Source organism: Oratosquilla oratoria, chromosome 16 (genome assembly GCF_046742065.1).
Source record: "Oratosquilla oratoria isolate Oo_2021 chromosome 16, ASM4674206v1, whole genome shotgun sequence".
Classification (NCBI taxonomy): Eukaryota; Metazoa; Arthropoda; class Malacostraca; order Stomatopoda; family Squillidae; genus Oratosquilla; species Oratosquilla oratoria.
In genome coordinates this window covers 65,987,735-66,008,705 of record NC_134792.1, presented here as the reverse complement: position 1 = coordinate 66,008,705, position 20,971 = coordinate 65,987,735, and the positions used below count along the sequence as shown (strand labels likewise).

Sequence of the window (20,971 nt, the reverse complement as noted above, 5' to 3'; positions counted from 1 at the left end):
GTTGTGGCACACAAAAATGTCTCTTACAATTTCTAGTAGAATGATGCTTTGTGATAATTTTATTACCAATGAAAGACAATTTCATGCAATTAAGAAGCGTTCAAGACAACATAATTTATATTACTGAGTAAGGATTTTCCCATTTGGTACTGGAACCTCCCCTTGGTTCAGTGAAATATAATATCTGCCAAGATGAAAATAAAAAATGCAGTCACCAAACAGAAGACACAGAACACCTCATCCTACCTTGCCCCACTTCCATCCCCAAACAACAATATCTCCTGTAACTTGTGGGCCAATCCAGTGGCAACTGTCAATTACCTGGGAGGCCATGGGTCTCTACATGAGAGACCTAGGGCATCAGATTGACTGATTGACTCACTGATGACGTGGGTAAGAAAGTCATGTTTCCCAGCCACATTTTAGATATTCTATTTACGATTTTATGCTCTTTTCAGTCAAGTTTTAAAATTACTTTATGACACTGGCAATTAAAATTTACAACTCTTTGAGTCCCTAGCCACCCAATCCCATTATGGGTCACTAACTCACATGTTTGCCATTTATGGCTTTCCAGACAGGCCTGGAGATGGAAGTACTGGTGTATGGGTGGATGAATACAGTGTAGGGTGTGAAAAGAAATGATCATACCCATGCAACTATATGGAATTTGAAGGAGTCAGAAAGGAAGAGCCTAAATGTGTTTTAAATTGTGTTTAAGAATTACAGTGGGGGTCATGAGGATGGATAGAGTGAAAAACGCAGAAATAAGACAGGAAACTGGTAGAAGAGAGCTGGTAGACAGGGCTTATCAAAGACTACCAAGATAGTTTGGACATACGAAAAGAATGAGAGAAGAAAGATTAGCAAAAAGAATGTGGAAAGTAGAAGTGGATGGAAGGAACTTGCCAGATGATTTTACACAATGACTAGTCAAAACTGAACTATCTCAAGACTTACCTCACTGACGGAGGATCTCTGTGACACTCTTGCTCCGCTTCCACTACTGCTACTGCCGTCTGATGCAGCTCTGCTTGAGCCCTCACTAGGCGTGGGTGTGACACTCGTGGGTGTGGCAATGGGTGTCACATTAGGTGTGGGTTCAAGAGGTTCAATGGGTGTTGACGTTTTGTTGGCTTCGTCATCACAGTTATTCAGGATGGATTCTAGATCATTGCGGTGATAGTCAAGTCGATCTGAGGGCGTGTTATTGGGTCGCGAGAGAAGACTGAGAAGAATGGCATCTGTAGAAGCTTCCTGCCGCCTGTCTTGTGCCAGCATTGGCTCAGGGAGGTTGTTTGGTACCAATGAGATGTTTGGTGGGAGGTCATCAAGCGACACGTTGGGCGGCATAACATCATCTCCACCGACATCAACAGTGAGAGGATCCATGGCACCCATGGCAGAGAAGGCAACACGACGAGATCTTGTCCTTGGTGGCAGTTCAGTGACATCATTGTCACTGTCACTGTCAATTGCCTGATTATCATCACGAAGTGGTTCTGGGGGCTCAATGTAATGAAGTTCAAATTCTACAGGCGTACCAACACTTCGCTCCTCTTCTTCTACGGGATCACCTCCTTCAGCTTCTCCAGGGTCCAGATGAATTTCAACAGGTTCCTCAGGAGCACTAAACACATTATCATCATATTCCACATCTCGCTCACTTACTGTCTCCACATCATCAGTAGTCCTATTGTCTGTTACATCACTGTGTGTCCTTTCTTCATGGTCACATGTATCACTTAACGGACCCAAATCACTCGCATCTTCGTTATCTCTTACATCAACAACACCTGCATCATCCCCTACCCCTTCAACATCACAATTGTCTTTCTTTGTTTCCCCCTCTTCTTCCTCCACAGCCTCCTCTTCCTCTGGCTTCTCCTCCTCCTCTTTCTCCCCCTCCTCCTCCTTCTCTTCCTTGTCCTTTTCACTCAGATCTTGAGGGATGTGCTGCAGGCCAGCTGCTCCATCCTCGCCTATTGCACTATCATCATACATATCACACTTTGAATCTGGCCAACCACTGCGACTGTTAGTATCTGGCTCATCTAGGCGATAACGGCGAAGACTGGAGTTGGCCACGTCCTCCTCTTCACTGCTCTTTGAGAGACCAATGGCAGAGTCAGGAGATGGCACTGGCGTGGTGTCATCCTCCACCTGGGACTGAGGAGGAGTTCCCCTAGGAGTGAGGTCATCCTTTTCATCATCCAGAGAGAAGGAATCAGTGAGAACACGGGTGGGCAGGGTGTTCTTACTCTGCTGCTCATCTCGTACCTTGCCCTGCACAAGTAATAAAAAATATTGATTTAATAATGATTATCAATAAATGATGACTTGGGTTCCAAAGACAAAGCTTTGTCACAGAATGTTGTCTGTGTTGTATTATTTTAGATACATTTCTATGTCCCTGGAAATGGAAAAGAAGATGAGGGGTAGGAAGAGGACAACGATGAGGAGCAGACAGATAGACATACAAAAGGAGGAGGAAAATAGAAAATATAATAATAATAATATATTGTACACATGTATGTATGTATGCATGCACACACACAAACACACATGCATGTGCACACACACACACAGCTTCCTGGTACTGACATCACCTGCTACATACAGTCTTGGGTACAGTCCCCATCATAGCACAGCAGGCCAGTACCCCTACACTGTTGGGCAAGGGTTATCATTTCCCATCATCATCACCACCCCAGCAGCAACAACTCCATCTGTACACACCTCATCCCGCTGACTTTCTGGACTATGACTCTGGACATCATCCTCGGAATCTGAAGCCCATTCGTTCCCAAGGGCAGCAGCTACAGCTGCAGTAGCGACTGCAGCTGTTAGCCCCGTCATGCGTGTAGCCGAGGGAGCCGGCTCCTGCTGAGGAGAGGATGACTTGGCGTTGTTCGACTTCGATTTGCGGTTCTTAGGGTCAGTCTCTTGAGCGGCGTTTCCTTTGGGTCCTTTGGCTGCCGTCGCCGCTGCTGCTACAGCGGCAATGGTGGCGGCGGCAGCGACGGCCCCTCGCTTCATGTGACCCTCAGACTCTGGGAGACCATCTAGGTCAGAATCCGATCCAATCTGAAAAAACACCAAAAGTCAAATATGCAAAATATTCACAAAACACGTGAATTTGCGTAAAACCAACAAGGAAAAAAACACTCATGGCGTAGACTCCTCGCCCATGGTAGCAATCATTAAGATAAAACTTAGAGAAGTCCTACCTCGGACATATCGGACGAAAGCGGAGTTCTAGAGCCTGTGGACCCATCGCTGGAGGACCCGTGACCTTGTGTCATCGACAGCAGGAAGGAGAGCTGACGATAACTTAAGGTCTTCACCACAACCATAAGGTCAGCCGGCGTGTACCTGTAGATAGCAAGAACGAACTTCAATACAAACACCATAACAAAACAGGCACATATGACGATAATCTAAGCTCTTCACTACAATCATAACATCAGCCGACGTGTACCTTTCGGGGGGAATTAACTTTACAAAGATCATGAAATATAAAAATATGACGATAACTTAAGGTCTTTACCACAACCTTACGGTCAGCCGGTGTGCACCTATGGGCAGAATGAACTTGAATACAAACAACATTATGAAATACGAATTCTTTTTCATGCACACATACCATCCATAAAACAACAAATATTTAACTGGATGGAGTAAAAGGAGCTTTGGGCAAGAGGGGAATGTCTGTTGAGCATGGAAAGGAGAAGGCAGGAGATAGAGGTGAGTGGAGAATGGCTGTGCATAGTTGACACTGTGATGCAAGGATGGGGGTGGGCGGGGGGATGGGTGGAGAGTAGGAAGCGGTTATGTGTGAATGATATTTTAACGCAACCCGAAGGGATTCTCCCAGTCTTCTCGATTTTCCGCACGAGGAGACGGAGGGGGGGGGGGGGATCGCCGATTAAGTGAGACGACCTTGCTGTGGATGTACTAAGTCTTACTGAATTGGGTCTGACCCGGGGCAGTGGGCGGGATACAGGGATGACCCCTCATCCACGAGGAGCTATGATGAGAGGGAGGAAAGGGTGGTGGAAGGGAGCGGAATGGGTGGGAGTGGGTGCGTACCTTTTGACTTGGCTACCTCGTCTTATACGGGAAAAAAAGCTTTGTAAGTAGATAGTTTATAGATAGACTTCTAACAAGTGCATTTGTCAGTAAAATTAATTTGAATGCAAACATCATCATGAAATGTGCATATTTGCCATGCACAGATACGATCCATATGACAACAGCCAACGTTCAAAGGAATACTTCTAACGACTACGAAGTAAAACAAAAAAACGATTCTCGTATAGAGTACAGCCCTGCTAATACAGAGACAAGCCTACTACTTCAACAGACCACTAATAGATGATTTACAATAATGGAATGAAAACTCACCCTTCTGTTTTCTCAGCCGCAATCATAATCTGCTGATCAGACAAGTTGTGGTGGACATCCTGAAGGAGGTTCTTCAGGATGTTGTAGCGGGTATCTTTGTCTGGAAGCCCAACGAGGTACACCCCACGGAACCGACTCAAAAGCTCGTGGTCTTTGTACAGGAGCCACGGTGTGCTCGTGGCAGCCACGACGATGATCCCGTTGTTGTCCGGGTAGGGCGAGTCGTCTTCGTCGAAGGTATCGTCCTCGTCCTCTTCAGGAGGTGCTGAAGGTCTGAGACGGTTCATGGCACTCGCCCGACTGCTCCGACTGCCAAGAGTACTTCGCCCACTCGAAGACGATGTGGTGGAGCAGTTCCCCGTTTTAGGGTTGATTAGGTTTCTTGTCGGGTTCTTACTCGACTTCGGGTCGACGATCTTCAATTTCCGCGGACCGAGTTCGTGAAAGAGCTCATCCCGGATCGCTTCGACGACTGGAGAGACACTTGGGCTGTCGTGGTTTGTGAAGATAGCGTCCACGTCGTCCATGAACACCAGCGATGGGTAGTTGTCCCGTGCTTGCTCGAAGAGCTTCCTGACAGCCTGAGCACCCCTGACTTGGTGGGAGTGGACCCCGTACAGCGGCATTTCGCACACATTGCTCATCTGTTTCACCAAGTAGGTCTTTCCGGCACCAGGGGGCTGAAAAAAAAGGAAACACGAAGTTAGAATTTATGATTCACACAGATACCTGGTCTTGTTAACAGATGAAAAGAAAAACAGTATGTATACTGGTTAATACATATGCTTTATGCCTACAGTCTTATAAAGGGATTTTGCTAAAACCTTCACTGTGCTCCATAACCACCATACACCAGCCTCCAGAAGTATATTCATGATCATATCGCTCACTGCTCCATTAACAAACTGAAAGACAATACACTGCTCCATGCCAGACCCCCTGATGTTCATCCCTCTGCATCCTCTCTCCCACGAAAGGACAGAGTCCAACTGGCCAGACAGCGGTGTGGTCACCATCCAGCTCTATAAGCTAGATGCTGGATGACCGCATCGCAGATAACTGTCCAGGATGCAAGACTTCGCCCCCATACTATACAACACATCATGGAAGCTATACACAATCACGGACGCCAACAACACTCTATACGGGATTTGTGGGAAAATCCCGTTCCAGCCGTGGCGGGACTGCTAAGCCAGACAGTCTAGGGATCGACATCATCAATATCCCTGGCTAAGAACACCTTCCCCCACCCCCTAATCTATACACAAGTCATAGCTCACACACTCGGATTCCGATCCTAGATCATGTACTCACGAGGCTTGGACGATACAGTTTTGCTACGTCAAATGTCCAACAGTCTGGTTCGAATCCCACAAAGGAAAAAAAATTCAAATTATCAAAACGATTATATAAATACAGTGGATAACACATATACACAATAAACAAACATGAGGGTTACAATGTTTTTACAATTAGAATTACTGAAGAAGTTATGTTTTTGTTGGGAAACGAATCGTTCAAATCCACGACATTGCAAGTCTGTATTTATACGCCAATGCATCTCCCTCTATTTCCCACATATATCTGCATTTCACTGGCTTTGATTTAATTTATCGAATAAATTTAATTCTAAATGCCATCAAAGTCATAATGAAGTACCCTTTTATACGGCTAAAGTTTGAATCCGTTTCATGTATTTGTCAATCCACCAATTCATCATTCAATCAATTATGGTCGTGAAAACATAAAAACATTAGGACGAAGGCTATGGAGGATGATTACTGGGAAGCTGCCTTAAAGTGGATGATTTAGCAGATGCTGTCCATCCCCGAAGAGCTCCTGGTCATTGGCCCAATGAACGTGGAGCAGACTTGACGTCACGACGACTGACGCCAAGTCGCGAACAAAGCAACGAAACGGTTGCAAAGCTGCAGGAGGACAAAGCAACGCTGAGAGCCAAGAATCGCTTTGTACGAAGACAGAACAAAGCAAACCCACCTTGCGTTTTGCTACGGTCACCTGACATCTGCTATGTAATAGTCAGCCGTTGGCCAGAATCAAATCTACCGAGAAATCTTTGTAAAGAAAGGGTTAAAATGTGTGTAGGGGGGCAGCGACACTTAAATGCACGTTTGACTCCGTAACACACACACACATACACACTCTCTCTCTCTCTCTCGCTCTCTCTCTCTCTCTCTCTCGTGTGCCTTGCTGGTGCAGTGGACAACGTCACGACCCACCAAAGTTTGGGAACCGAATTCGCTCCTGTCTCACGACGTGAAAACAAAATCTCAAAACTGTCGACCGGGTTCGCGTTTCGCTTAGGGCGGGAAAGCTTTTACTACTGCCACGTATCTCGAATGCTCACGTGGTTTCTTTGTAGTGATGGTCGTAAAATTTCTGTACAAAAGGGTTTTCGTTGTTATTGTTGGTTTGTGTAAATAAAAGTTTAAAACTAATTCCTCTTTTCCGAACATGGACACGAGTGGGGCCATGTGATTGGGATTGGAATAAAATTAATTAAAAACAAATAATAATATACAAATTCATAACAATCATCTCTCCCCCTCTTTTTGGTCCTACTAGAGCTGTTTGCAACATACCAAAATCCATGAGCACATAACTGTTATAGCAAATTATCTTTATAGCAAATATAGCGACCCTCTGTCACCTTTTGTATTGCATTTTACTTACATCTACCTGTCGTTCTTCCAAGTCGTTCAATATTCTGAAACGCTTCCAGTGTTTATACAATTTTTCTTTTCCTTACAACCAACCTTTATTCAACTTCATGACAAACCCCTTTCATCCCATGCATCACCAGTTATCTTGTCTAAACAATGCTTAAAAACTGCATTACTGAACACTGCTCTCAAGATACAATTTGTTCAGTTTCCATATTCCGTTCCAGTTACTTTCTCAAAGTCGTTCATTAAAAAAACCGTTCAGGTATTACTTTACAAAAGCCTAACTCCAAAGTCCCTACCCTTTCATAATAGCATAAGCTTCTTTCACTTTTTGTCGACAAATAAAAAGTTGTCATCTGAAAGAAACAATACACGAATTGAGACAATACACATTTGACGAACTAAACAAACTTAATTCTCGTATAATCAGAGAAGACCTCACAATACACGTTTCTTATATCAGCTGTCAAAATATAAATCGTTTCATATATTTCTGTGGATTGGTTTAAATAATTTCAAACCGTCTCGGTTTCCCTTTCACCCCCCACCCCACTCCCACCCCCTACTTCTTCCCGGCATGGCATGGCGTGGGCGCCCGTTTACAGCGACTGATGAGCCCCTTTCTCTTGTAGCTGGCAATTCACTCAACTAAGACAAAAAACGTGAGAACGAAGACTGCTCTCGTGAACATTAACAATGTCAACTATTTTTTGTGATTTTTGTACCTCCCTCCCCCTTATTTTTCTGTGGCGAGCTTCCCGCTTTCTTTGTACGATTCGCGCGCACCGTTGAGTGAAAGTATATGAGTTATGCTTTCCGTACTTGGTACAGCAATATTGTCATTATTATTTCTCCAAATCATCTACCGAGGATTCCTCTTTTAATCAATCAACCAACCACCCATTTCATGCCCACTGCTGAACAAAGGTATGACTTGACTTGCAAGACTGCGTCAACCTCTACCACGCCACTCCTAAACTTCTCCATATCGTTTATTCACTTTCTGTCCGATTTCTTTCTACGCTTCCATCTCGCGTCGTCCGGTCAATACCCCAGATAAAATAACTAAATCTAATTTGCGGGATCTTTTTTCTCAATTGGTTTATTGCTAACGTTGCAATGAATTGCAATTATCAGTACATTAGAGGGGCGAAGACGAGGAGGGAGGAATGTGGGAGGGATGAGAGGGAGTTGGGGAGGAAGAAGAGTAGGACGAGGAAGAAGAGGAGCAGAGAAAGTTTGGGTTAACGGTCATATATCTACTCAAATCTGTAACGCGATCACGACGACGCTACAAACATCAAACGACATTGCATCATGATCGTCTCTCTTGAAACATTTCAACAAGATGGAAACGTCCGTTTTCGTTCCTGCGATTCGACTACGGCTCGGAAGGACGTTAAGCATGACCTCCCGAGGAGCAAGGGAGCGCTAGCGAACTGGAAATGACTCGAGGATCTTAGCCGCTCGCTTGGCCGCGGTAACCAACAACCGGACATTGAGAAGCCGACGGAACCGTTCTGGTTTGCTTGCATGTTCGGCGCGCACGCTCTCTCTCTCTCTCTCTCTCTCACTCACAAGCACACAAAGTTCACTCAAGCAGTGAACACCCCTTACAATTTTCATAACGGCTTGCAAACAAACCCTTACATTTGCATGCAACACGCGCGTGCACACGCACACGCACGCACGCACGCACGCACGCACACACACACACACCTTGGAGACCCGTGGTGCATGGTCCAGATCGAGATGTGGTATAATAGTGACGGTGTACTCAGGCGAGATCCGGATCTCCAGCCCAGAACGAAATCCCGACTGCCGGTGATTCTGTTCAGGCTGAGTGCCTCCGACCCCTCGACTGCATAATCAAACTGTCTACCGCTTCCCGCATCATAATCTAGACCGTGCGCCACGGCCAGTGAGAGGGTCGAATATCAATCAACCAATCAGCCAAAACGAGCCCACTGCTGAACCTAGGTTTCTCCCAAACTATTACCTAAGTAGCACGATTGTGTTAACCTCTGGCACGTTATTCCAGCACACTTCTCCATCTCGTTTCTCTCCTTCTGTCTGGTCTTCTTCCACGTTTTCAATCTCACGGCGCGGCGTCCAAAACACGCTCTATCGCCCACCCTCCTTCCTGGCTAACTTCACTGCCCAACTCCGTCTCCTTGCACCGCCTCCACGATACCTTTCGCTCAAGTCTGCTCACCCTTGACTTCGGAGTCTAGATGAAGACACCTTGGTCCTCAAAATGACTTCGACCGATGTATATTTTCTTAGGTGTTTATCAACATCTTCAGCCAATAATTCTCAGTCAATTCTGAGGCTGATGTCTGGGATACCAACACACTAGAACTGAACTTCGCTTACAGTATTCTGGATTTCGGGTCACATGAAGAATCGTCACCCTAGGCTTCGACAGGGTGCTAATTCTTCAAGTGGACTACCCTAGGGTGACTATTATTTATGTGGGCCATCCTGGGTTTACGATTCTTCGGTTGTACTGTATAAGTTGATGACAATAAGCATGGCCCTCATTCAATCTAACCTAATCTTTATTCCACTGTTGATATTCGGCGTACTGGGGTGACAATTCTTCAGGTGGGATCTCATGGAGAGACGATTCTTCATGTGGGCGTTTTGGGTGACAATTCTTCATGTGACCCTGGATGTCCTTAAGAACATTTCAACAATGGAGCTAACTTTCATATAATTCTTAGTTCGTAATTGAAATTTTCAATATATTAAGCAAACATCATTTGACATTAATTTTGGAGATTCGGGAAACAAAAGACTGTAACCGAAGTCGTTTCTACTCAAACGAACGCGCAAGAGTTGACGATAATCGGCCCAGTGTGAAGCTGGCTTTTTATGTCGTTCACCCGGTACTCCACGGTCGCCTGGCTTCATGGGAATCTCATAGTACGGTGACGACACCGTCGAATGACGTTCATGTGACGTCATACGAAGGCTAGAAAATAGCTCCTGGCTTTGACTCAAAATCCTAACGAGTTTGTTCTGTTTATGCTAGATGACTTTGTCCCGGATGTAGCCCCGGATGAGCGAAACGACTTTTTTTCTGGACCTTCTTCTGGATACGATAAATGAGTTTATCTAGCTGGGGATCGGACTCATAAAAATAATTAAAAATAATTCTAGTTTTCTTATTTACGCGAGGAGGAATAGGAGACAGAGAATCGTCTTGTATTAGTATGTGACAGGGTTGACGAGGTCTGCAGGATGCGTTGGGCGACGCTCAACAAACGATTCTTTTTTCTAAACAAACACGGCACGCGTTCCGTCCTCTACCCTTCGTCCCCAAAGTCAGCTGGAGAAGCCGAGACCACTTGTGCCCAGATGTTTGAGGTAATTCCACGCACCTGCAGAAAATGAGCGCCTTCTACTACGTGCCCCTCCTTCGAATGAGTCCCGACGCAGCCCGGTATGTACAGGTGGAACCGTCGCACCCGGTAAGGCTGGTTTTAATTCCTATTGGGAAGAATGTTGGCGAGTGCGCATGCGTAGAGGTTTTTACGTATGCATTATATGTATACATATGCCTATTGTGTGCGTGTCTTGTGTATGTGGACCTTTTAATATCTACTGTAGATAATAAAGTGTAGCTGTGATCCAATATATACACGCGTTATCTTTACTTCTATAGAGAAGTGAACACGAGAGAGGGGGGGAGGGAGAAAGATGGGAGGAGGAAGCACGCACATAAAGTACGACCGCACGCGCACAAACACACGTGCCACATGCATACTGCACTGTCATCCTACCAGGAAAAGGAAGTATCCCCAGAAATGGTCCGAAGGCATTCCGCGACCCGGTGGTTGAATAGTGCGCGATATTCTGATTCGCGCCAACACGGCTGGAGGACGCCGCGACGTCAGAGCCATTCGCCGCCGGCTCGAGACGAGAGTCGACTGAAGTGCGCATTCTTAGTTCACCGTTCAACTTTTCATCACTGTAACGGGCTTCGCAAACCTTGTACTGGCCAAAGCCGCGCGATTTTCTCCAGCTCTTGGGAGAACCCCCACAAGAACGGGTTTCTGGTCGATCATGACACCAATTCATGCGAGATAGAAACTGAACTGAATGTCATCGTCTAATGACAGCCGCTACAATGTCCAAACAATGAACGACCCCTCGCTGAGGGGGTTACAGAGAAAAGTGCACAAGGAACGGGTGCACGTGGGTCATCTTTAGTTCTGACACTTGCGGAGGAAATTAACTGTTCTATGTGGGGGGGAGGGGAAGGGGCTAATGAGGTGGGATGGGGGGGGGGTGCTTGAAGTTCGCGTGAGGCGTCACCTCAGGCTACATTTTACAACGAAGAGCTTTTGTTCTTTTCTTTAACAAAATTCAGTGTCCACCCTTTCATGGGAAGTGTGCATCTGTCATTCGGGGAACCACTATCTCTAACCAATTACTTCCCCTATTATTATGACTGTAGTCAATAATTCTACTATTCATCTTCATAACTCCCCATAGCCAGCCGTCTCAGATCGACCAACATCTTCCGTGTCGGGTGATAATTTTCCGTCTAGTTTGGCTACCTCCAGGCACATTTACGTGGAGCCCAGTATGGCTGCCACGATGCTATCTTACTCTCTCCGGCTGCGAATAGGTAGGTTAACAGTCTTCCAGTCGCTGCCTCGTTCCCGTCGCTACCTAAAGGGGCAATCATACTGGGCCTCCACAGGTTTCACCGGCACCGGCAGTAGAGTTTGAGCAAAAACTATCTTGGTTACAATTTTCTATTTTTCAAATCCTCAAATGTAAAATTATCTTCCCATCATGTATAGCAAAGTTGAATGATGATGAATGGACATATTGTTGAAATGTTTTTAGAAGTCTAGATTTCTGTAAACTAAGTCATATTCTAGTTATTCAAGTGGAGGTTTGAGGTAGAATATGGGAGGAAAAACAGTCATATGAGGATTATGAAGAATGAAAGTTTGAACTTCGCAATAAAAATATCACCTCTCAGTACACTGACGGGGTATAAGTCACCATGGATAAGACTGTAAAAATACCACACGATACGGAAGAGTTGAAAGGTGAGAAATTGAGTGAAATGACATATTGGAGGAGTGATGAATGGATTCCCACACAAGGTAACCTTTTACGATGTCGGTCAGAACCTCCAAACCCTGAGCCACCTCAACTCCCCGATGGTTTGGTCCTGTTAGAATTTAGATGGTTTATGGAGTGGTACGAGGGAGGATGAGGGGGTAAAGTGGGAAAAAATGGTTCTCGTGAGTTGAGTTGAGACGGAGAGGGGAGGTTAGTAAAAGATATAGCGAAGGGTAGATGTATGACTTCTCAAACTGAACTCAGTCTTGTATGGAGGAGGTAAGGAGTGAGGAGTGTAGTAATGTTGAAAAGAAACCATCTTAGCATTATCTAGTGTATCGGATGAAATCTGCTGCTTCCAGTTTATTCTGTTTTATACCCAGACGATTTTATCAAGGTTTGCGAAGAGGATGGGAGGCATGTTCTGATAGAAAAAACGCTGAATTCCCGATGCATTTTTCCTACACACACGAGTCGTGTTTACCTTTCCCTCCACAGACGACAGTTTCAAATCACACGGAAGGAGGTCAAAGCCGAAGTGCGCACGATTTGATGGCAACGGTCGCAGAGGGGTAGAGGTGGGCGCTACCGCATGCGCTAATAGTGACGTCACAGACCACACAGCAACGTTGAGCTCATGAGAAGGTTGATAAGACATGACATGACTCTCCTGGCCCATTTGTAAACATCGAGTCATGGCGCAAACAAATTAATATACGGACCTGAAGCTGCATACATTATTATAAGTGCGAAAAGAACATAAGTATACAACTTTCAGTATATGAAGAATGTCATCTTTGGCAAACAAATATCAGGAAAATAATAACCCAACGTGCGAGCCAGACCGCCTCGGGGAAAATCAGGAGAGGCAAATTCCACATTTGTTAGGAAAACTAAATATTGTTGGCGATATGTAACGAAGCAATTTACTTATTTTAATCTCAATATCAGTGGGTATTTCCTTATATGACGCCTAGTGCCTAAAATTATCCGTTGACATCATATATGACAAATCGTAACGTGATGTGTACATTCACCGAACACCGTATGGACCATACTTTTCACCAAATGCAACCAATCACGCCATGCTACTAAGCTTGAAAGAAGTTGGCAAAGAAAATTCCTCTGTCGCAATCAAGTTCCCATTACACTGAAATATGGCTGCAATATTCTGATCCATACACCATGGCAGAGATTATATGAAGCTTCAAAATGGAATATGATCCTCTAACTCAGATACCTATGCCGTTTGACACAATGGTCGAAACTATATCTAATCCTAAATGACATTTCCAGTCAAAGTGACTTCCAAGTTCGTCTCCGGATAGTTGGCATAAGAGTTGATACCAAGAGCACACTTTGGTCTGAAGGTGATCCAGTCAATAAGTCTATTACTCCACTCGCACATTCAAACGCATATCCGGGCAGCCACTCACAGTTCTTAGGGGAACACTTCAGTTTCCCGCCATGAGAGAGACGCCTTTGGGGGGGGGGGGGGTTGGAGGAGGGGCGGGCGACAGAGGATGAAGAGGAGAAACAAAAGCCTGGGAAATGAGGAAGGCTGGGCAGAAAACCGGGACGATGGAGAGAAGACGACGGGTGGGGGGTGGGGGTTCAGTTATTTTCCCTCTACGCGGTGAAACTTCTAGGATTTTTGGGATCACATGAAGAATCATCACCCCACACTTCGACAGGGTGACAATTCCTCATGTGGGCTATCCTAGGGTGATTATTCTTCATGATCCTGGGTTTACGATTCTTCGGTTGTACAAGTTGATGACAGTAAGCAGTCCTCATTCAACCTAACCTCTTTAGTCCAGTTGATATCCGACGTACTGGGGTGACAATTCATCAGGTGCCCGATTTTTGTTCCTTATCGTGATTACCGAGCGATTCTATACGCCTGAGGTAAATTTGAGGATAATGAGGAGAGGTGCACAATCACATCCACACACTACTCTTACATCAGATAAATAATATCAAGTGAAGTTAAATACGTCGCCACGGTGGTGGGAAATAAGCACCATGGCATAAGGCAGATGCTGTAGAATGATGTTTCCATCACCTTACCGTGACGGCAGCGCCTCGACCATGCTCGCTAAGAGTGGCGAGCTTTCGATGATTTATATAATGCACTGCGCGCGCGCGCACACACACACACACACACACACACACACACACACACACACACACACCTCTTCACTTAGCTTCCTGTCGCCTAGGGTAAGGGGTTATCATCATGGAAAATATTTATGTGGAGGAGAGAAAAAAATTAACCTTTCAATATAATGTGACTCACGCCGTGGTAACGCCATATATTCAAGTCCATCGTTATCCCACGGTCTCGTAAGATTTAAAACAATTTAATTCATGCCTTAAAAATCTAAAGTAATTTACTGATTCAATCTAACAAAAAATAATCCGATAAAAGGGAATTCCCACCCCTTCGAGTGAAGAAGGTAAGGAGTGGTGGCAAAAACAGTAAGAACCGTGAGATTAATCGATGGAACATAATTCCATCACTTTCGAGATGTTACGGAAACAAGGAAACGGCTTGACGGTAATTGAAATAATAATAATAAAAAAAAGACAAACTGTCACTCGTTACGGAAAGGAGACTGGGGTTACGACAATTGGCGAGATGAGGAAACGAGGCTGAAGGGGGGTGAGATCAGTTACGGTGGTGATGGAGGGGAAGGGAAAGCACCAGGAGAGGAGTACAATCACTTCCACCCTCACCACAGACTCTACCTCCTCTTACACCACAGTTGGGGTCCCGTGGGAACTGGGAAACAAAACACGTTCGGCCTGACCGTCTTCCCCAACCCCCCAGCTTCCGGCTTCTTCCCTTCTTCCCCCCATAAACATCCTTCCCTCTTACGCTTGTCCCTTTTGCCTACCTCCTCACTATCCCCCCTTGACTTTTAATCTAAACATCAAAGTATTCTCCCAAGGAACATGCAAAGGCGCTCAGTATAGAATCATAAGACACTATCATGAATGAGAAACTACATCGGAAGATTTATTATCCCTGGTCCACTTGTCACTGAGTAGAAGTCAAGGCAGAGGCGGGACGTAGTAGTCTTGGCCTCAGGCGGGGGAGGTTGGGTGACCGCGCTGCCGAACGGCGCTGCCAAACGTACGATACCAACAAAAATCACGACAAAAGAAAACATTAAAGCTTCGTGCAGTGTTACAAAAAAACAAGGTGAAAAATAAAAGTAAGAAACGTGGGATCTAAATCAACACATATTTTTTTATGTAACTTGTGACATACCCAACAAACCATCATATGGTATAGAATCAAATCAGTTTCTTGTCAAATAGAAAAGGACCTTCAACTCAACATAACCCATCGTGCGAGACCAGACCGCCTGTACCTGTAGACTTCACTAAATCTCCATGCCCCCTCCCCCTCCCTACTTCCTATCTTCCTCTCCTCGCCTTTCCCTCCCTCAGGCTTGTTAGACAGTGACCAGTATCTTGCCATATGTGCTCAACAGGTAGTCTCCACATTTCACTTTCCTTATTTTTCGCTCACTTTGGTGCACATGTTTATATGTATACATATATATTCCACAAATATTTTCCTCTTTAAAAGGGGGGTGACCAAATCAAACCATATACACATTCCACACCCACTAACTCCTCATAAACGAAGGGTCATCCCTGATTCGTCCACTACTCGGGTCTTGGATAATGTGTGTGTGTGTGTGTGTGTGTGTGTGTGTGTGCGTGTGTGTGTGTGTGCGTGTGTGTGTGTGTGTGTGACTAGTTTATGCTGATCTATACTCACGGGACTGTCTCTACTGAACAAACTTTAGCTTTGAATTAATTTATATTGTTGGCCCGGGTTATTTTTTGTGTTCCTCAAACTACAGAATCTATGTGGAAAGCTATGCTTACTTTGTGTGTGTGTGTGTACGCGTGCGCGCACTCAATTGTACAAGGCAAAGACGACATGAGTCCCCACCATGACAATCATGTTTTTGTACTGCAGCATGGCATACCACCACCCTTCTCAACACAAATACTTCGCAAATCGTCCCAACGTTGAGCTATTTATCACTGGCATATCTAAAAAGACAGCCTTCCTTCTTTATTTTTTTTTCTAATTTCACATTAATGGAATATAATCTACAGACACACTCGTTGAAATAACTGATTTGATGACAAGCGTCACCACCTTGTTACATCTGTATAACTTGAGTTCATCTTACTGCAAGATACTTATTATTTTACACCTGTTCCTTTAGTTTATTACTTCAAATAACTTTCAACCCTAAGTTCACATCGTCCTTGCATCATTCATGCATACAGACAAGGTCTGATACTCTATCAACCACACTCCAACGTCGATCAACTCCATTTCCTTATACACTAACTCCGGTGATGCAGACGTGCTTGTGCATCACTGTGTGCATGTGTATATCAACCTCTTGTCTTGTAAGACTAAGGTGTAAACCTCGTGTTCACTCATCGTGTGCGTGTGTGTGTGTGTGTGTATGTGTGTGTGTGCGTGTGTGCGTACGCGTGTTCGTTCGTTCCTTGGCATGCTAAGACTGGCGAAGTGTCGGCGAGACCCATAACCAATGATGCAAATGAAAGGGTTCGCTGGAGTACGGCGTATGCCTACTTCCTAATTTCCATTTTTATTCGTTTGTTTCTTTATTCGTTCGTTTAACTACTTAAGTGCCATGTTTATTTCCTTGTATATCTATTTTGTTTGTTTATATTTTTTGTAATATTCAATCGTTGCACTGATGGAGGTATTTTGTTTTAAGGTTTCAAATTAAAAACCCTTCAGTATAGTCTTGCGCATACAAAGTTCCCAAATTCGTTTTCATCGCTGTTCATAACATGACATCTTAAACAGAAACACAAAGCCACAAATCGAAACACATTCACTACCTACAAACACAGCAACGATTAATGCTGATCATCTAATATAATTTTTTCTTCGTTCACAGTTCTTGCCCTTGGTTATTTAGAAAAAAATAGAATCTTCACGTTGCCGTTCACGGAAAGACAAGAAAGATACAGAGGAAATACATTCCCGTCAGTGGAAAATCTGACTGTGGTCACAGTGGTGGCAAGCGCGCAAATTTCTCCTCGTATATGGCCGCAAGAAGGAACCCAACGGCCGTTGCACGTACGCAGAACCACAAAACCGGTACCCTGGCAATCCATTTAAATCCCCCCACCACTCGTGCCTCTTGATTGATGACCAACTATTGGAATTTACTTCCACTCAATTTCCAATTGCACAATAGACACCCCATATGGCAGTTTATTTTTTATTTAATCTCTGCCATTCGTAATCCCACGGCAATTTATCTGATGTTTTCGTTCACACTCGCTACGCACCAAATGCGCCCATCAGGTGCATCGCTCACCCGCCACATGCCCGCGAATCGCCATCTTAATTTTTTCACAGCAACCATTTAGAAAATATAAATATGAACACAAATAGGAAAAAGTCAACACTTTGTTACTGCACTGAATAAAAATGAAAAGTGTACCATGTTCTAACTATGTGATAATTCACAAACCTTCACTACAGTATACGATTCTGACGATAATCACAGAACCATAATAAATCGATGATACGAAGTCAACAATGGCAAGACCAGAGACAATAAATCATAATTCAAACCTTCGATGGTGCCCTCGTTATTACTTAAGAGTTAAATGGTTTTATCCGTCTGTGTTTGGGGGGGGGGCGCTTGTGTTAACTACAGGTAAAAAACAACGTCCCTACGTACTTCTTGTTAATTAACGATAACAACCAATCTCACTGAAAGCTCAACTCCTTCGGGCATAGTGATTTACTTCATGGATATTATGACTAACCTAACCTGTCTAACACCTGATTAACTTGACTTCTTCACGTTGGGCACAACGCTGTAATTTCCCAATAATTTTGCGTTACTGTGGGATTTATGCAAACCGGTAACTTCGCAAAAACGACCTGTAAATGACGGCGATAGCCATGATGTACTACGGTCGGTTTAGGGTCCAACTCCATCCACGTGGCCATGTGCCAAGACGAAGAATGAAATACCCTGGAGGCATACATAATACAATGAGAAGTGCCCCTTGATAAGGAACAGCATTATCTCGACAGTGAGAGGGAATCTAACACCTTCACTAAAGGTCGCACAGACATGAATAAAATCGCCCGACGACAGCCACACTACAAAGAACAGTGCTAACCGGTATGGAAGGGGGTGCTTAGCTAAGACAATAACACTGCCCTAGTTCCTTAGGTGCTTCTTCAGATGTGCCATTACCACTTTACTTGACCAACTTGATTTCCATATATGGCAAGTGTCCGCAAACCAGAACCACTCGCCTAGTTCGGTGACATTTTGTAAATCTCGTTCTTACGTTGAAGACTGGTCAACGGACTGGGAACAATGCTGACGTACAGGAAGAGGGCAACTTGGGCGAAAGACTAGATTGGAGTGGAGGACACTGTAGAAGCGGTAAAGAAGAAGAAATTGGGACGGGAAGTTAGCGCGAAAGAATGATGGGCGATGGAGCAAGTGTGACTGAGTGGACGTCGCGAGATGGGAAACGTGGAAGAGAGAGACCAAACAGAAGGTAGAGACGAGATAGAGAAGTTTGCAGGAGGGACGTGGCAGAGGATGATGTAGTTGTGCGAATCATAGAATGGTCTGGAAGACGCCTCTGTTCAGCAGTGGATTCGAAATAGAGGACTGATGAATTGTTGTCATGTTGTACCTTTGGAATATCACCTTTCATACGTCGGAATTTTATCAATTGTTCTTTCACGCACAAAACAAGGTGAATTGAAGGACGCGTCTACAAAGTATCACATGGAGTGACAACTCTCCTAACATTCTTTAACACGAAGTAAAATGTCTGATACCGCACTAAAAATTTCAGATCAGATCATCCAAGATCATCATATTAAGACAACAGGGCAGGACTCGCAGTAATGGGTTTAAATTGGACAAATTTAGATTTAAGAAGGAAATAGGCAAGAACTGGTTTACCAAAAGTGGTTAACGAATGGAATAGAATTAGTAACCATGTAATAAGCGCTGAAACTATTGATTGTATAAAGAGAAGGTTAGACAACTTTATGGATGGGGATGATAAAAGGTTATGGGCATGGGACTGATTAGTGTAGGCCTTATGGTCTCTTGCAGTCTCCTTCATTCTTATGTTCCCTCACCAAGAGCTGCTCCAGACAAGACACGTCTTGTCCCGTCAGAAGCCAGTTCCCTTTACCGACCAAGATCCCCCCACGACCTTCCTTTGGGCATTCTTCAGAAGTTCAAGAACATCCTCCCACGAACTCGAGTTCGATCTTTAGCATCACCGCCAAACTTCGACACCTTACATCCCGGCTTAATACATCACTGCTATAGATAACGAAGATGTGAGGGCCCAATACGGACCCCTGTGGTACTCCGCTCGTCAACAACACCCATCTTTACACAGTGTCATTTATCAATTCCCTCTGCCATCAACCAGAGGGTTAGTTTTCATTCCAATCTGCCATACTCCCCAAAAGGCTCTTACTTTCAACATATGGCTCCCTTATGCACTTTACAAGACACTTTCTGAAAATCAAGGTAAAGAATCTCCACTGCCTTGTCATCTCTCTGTGAACGTGAGAATGTGTGTGTGTGTGTGTGTGTGTGTGTGTGTGTGTGTGTGTGTGTGTGTGCGCGCGTGTCTGTGTGTGTGTGTGTGTGATTTCAACTTCAAGGAGAGAGAGAGAAAAGGCATGGATGGAGGGAGAGGAGGGGGCTGGAGGAAGGAAGAGAAAGGCGGGAAGGAGGGAGGAAGGGAGGGAGGTGGGCATGGCACACTCGAGCGAACGTGTGTCTGCCGATGAGAGCACAGGGTACAAGGGTTGGAGGAAGAAGGGGAGGAGGAGGAGGAGGGAGAGAAGGAAAGGAGGGGAAGGGGAGGAAGTGAGGGAAGAGGAGAAGAGCAGAAGTGGGAGGAGGAAGAGCAGAATGAACAAGATGAATAGGAGAATGAGGACGAGGAAAAGAAGGGGAGGGAGGAGGAGGAGGAGGAGGAAGAGGTCAGAGACCGGGACTGGCTCGCTCTGCAATCTGCAAGGAGAAGCGTGATGCCATGGAGGTCAAGAGAACGAGGTTAAAACATCGAACTGAAGTTGTCGCAATTCCTTATTTTTCTTCTGTGACAGATTATGGCGTAAGAGTTCCTCAATGCGACAGTTATGCTCATCATCATCATCATCGGCTTCATCATCATCACCAGCTTCGTCATCATCATTTTCATCACCATCATCATCATCATTATCATGACCACCTTCATCATCATTTCCCACTGTCTGTTTTCTGTTTTGTGAAAGCAATTCCTTTAAGGACCAAAAGAAAGTGGATTCGAACCGACCGTTTGGAGACATCATCCAAACCCTCACCTGGGGTGGCCCAACGTGTGCTGCACAGGTGAATCTGCCTCACTGGTGAGACTGGAGATGTGGCCTTGTTACGTGAGTTCCCTTCCAAGAGGAGTTTCACTGATTTATTGTCCTTAATACGTTCTCCATAATGCTTTTACGGTTCTGGACATTGATGAAAGACAAATAACTGTCTACGTATGCTGGGACATCAATTTCAGGAAGATGAAAAAAGTGAGAGCAAACTGATAATGATGATACTGTATACTATTAATAACAACAACAAGAGCGATAAATCAATCACAATGAGTGTACACCATAAACAACAGCATCACTAAACCACAAGAGCGAAAAAAAAGAATAATCACGACGATATTGC

General features: G+C 44.7%; 1 protein-coding gene across 1 annotated transcript in view; it reads right to left on the bottom strand.

Moving 5' to 3' along the window:
• Window positions 1–20,971, bottom strand: part of LOC143034092 (uncharacterized) — a 229,428-nt gene that overhangs the window by 4,380 nt on the left and 204,077 nt on the right. Inside the window, exons 3-6 of the mRNA XM_076200030.1 lie at window positions 4,408–5,087; window positions 3,231–3,375; window positions 2,740–3,087; window positions 961–2,286 (exon numbers count right to left, since the gene is read on the bottom strand). Of these exons, the coding sequence (XP_076056145.1) occupies window positions 961–2,286; window positions 2,740–3,087; window positions 3,231–3,375; window positions 4,408–5,087 (2,499 nt within the window). The remainder of the gene's footprint in view (window positions 1–960; window positions 2,287–2,739; window positions 3,088–3,230; window positions 3,376–4,407; window positions 5,088–20,971) is intronic.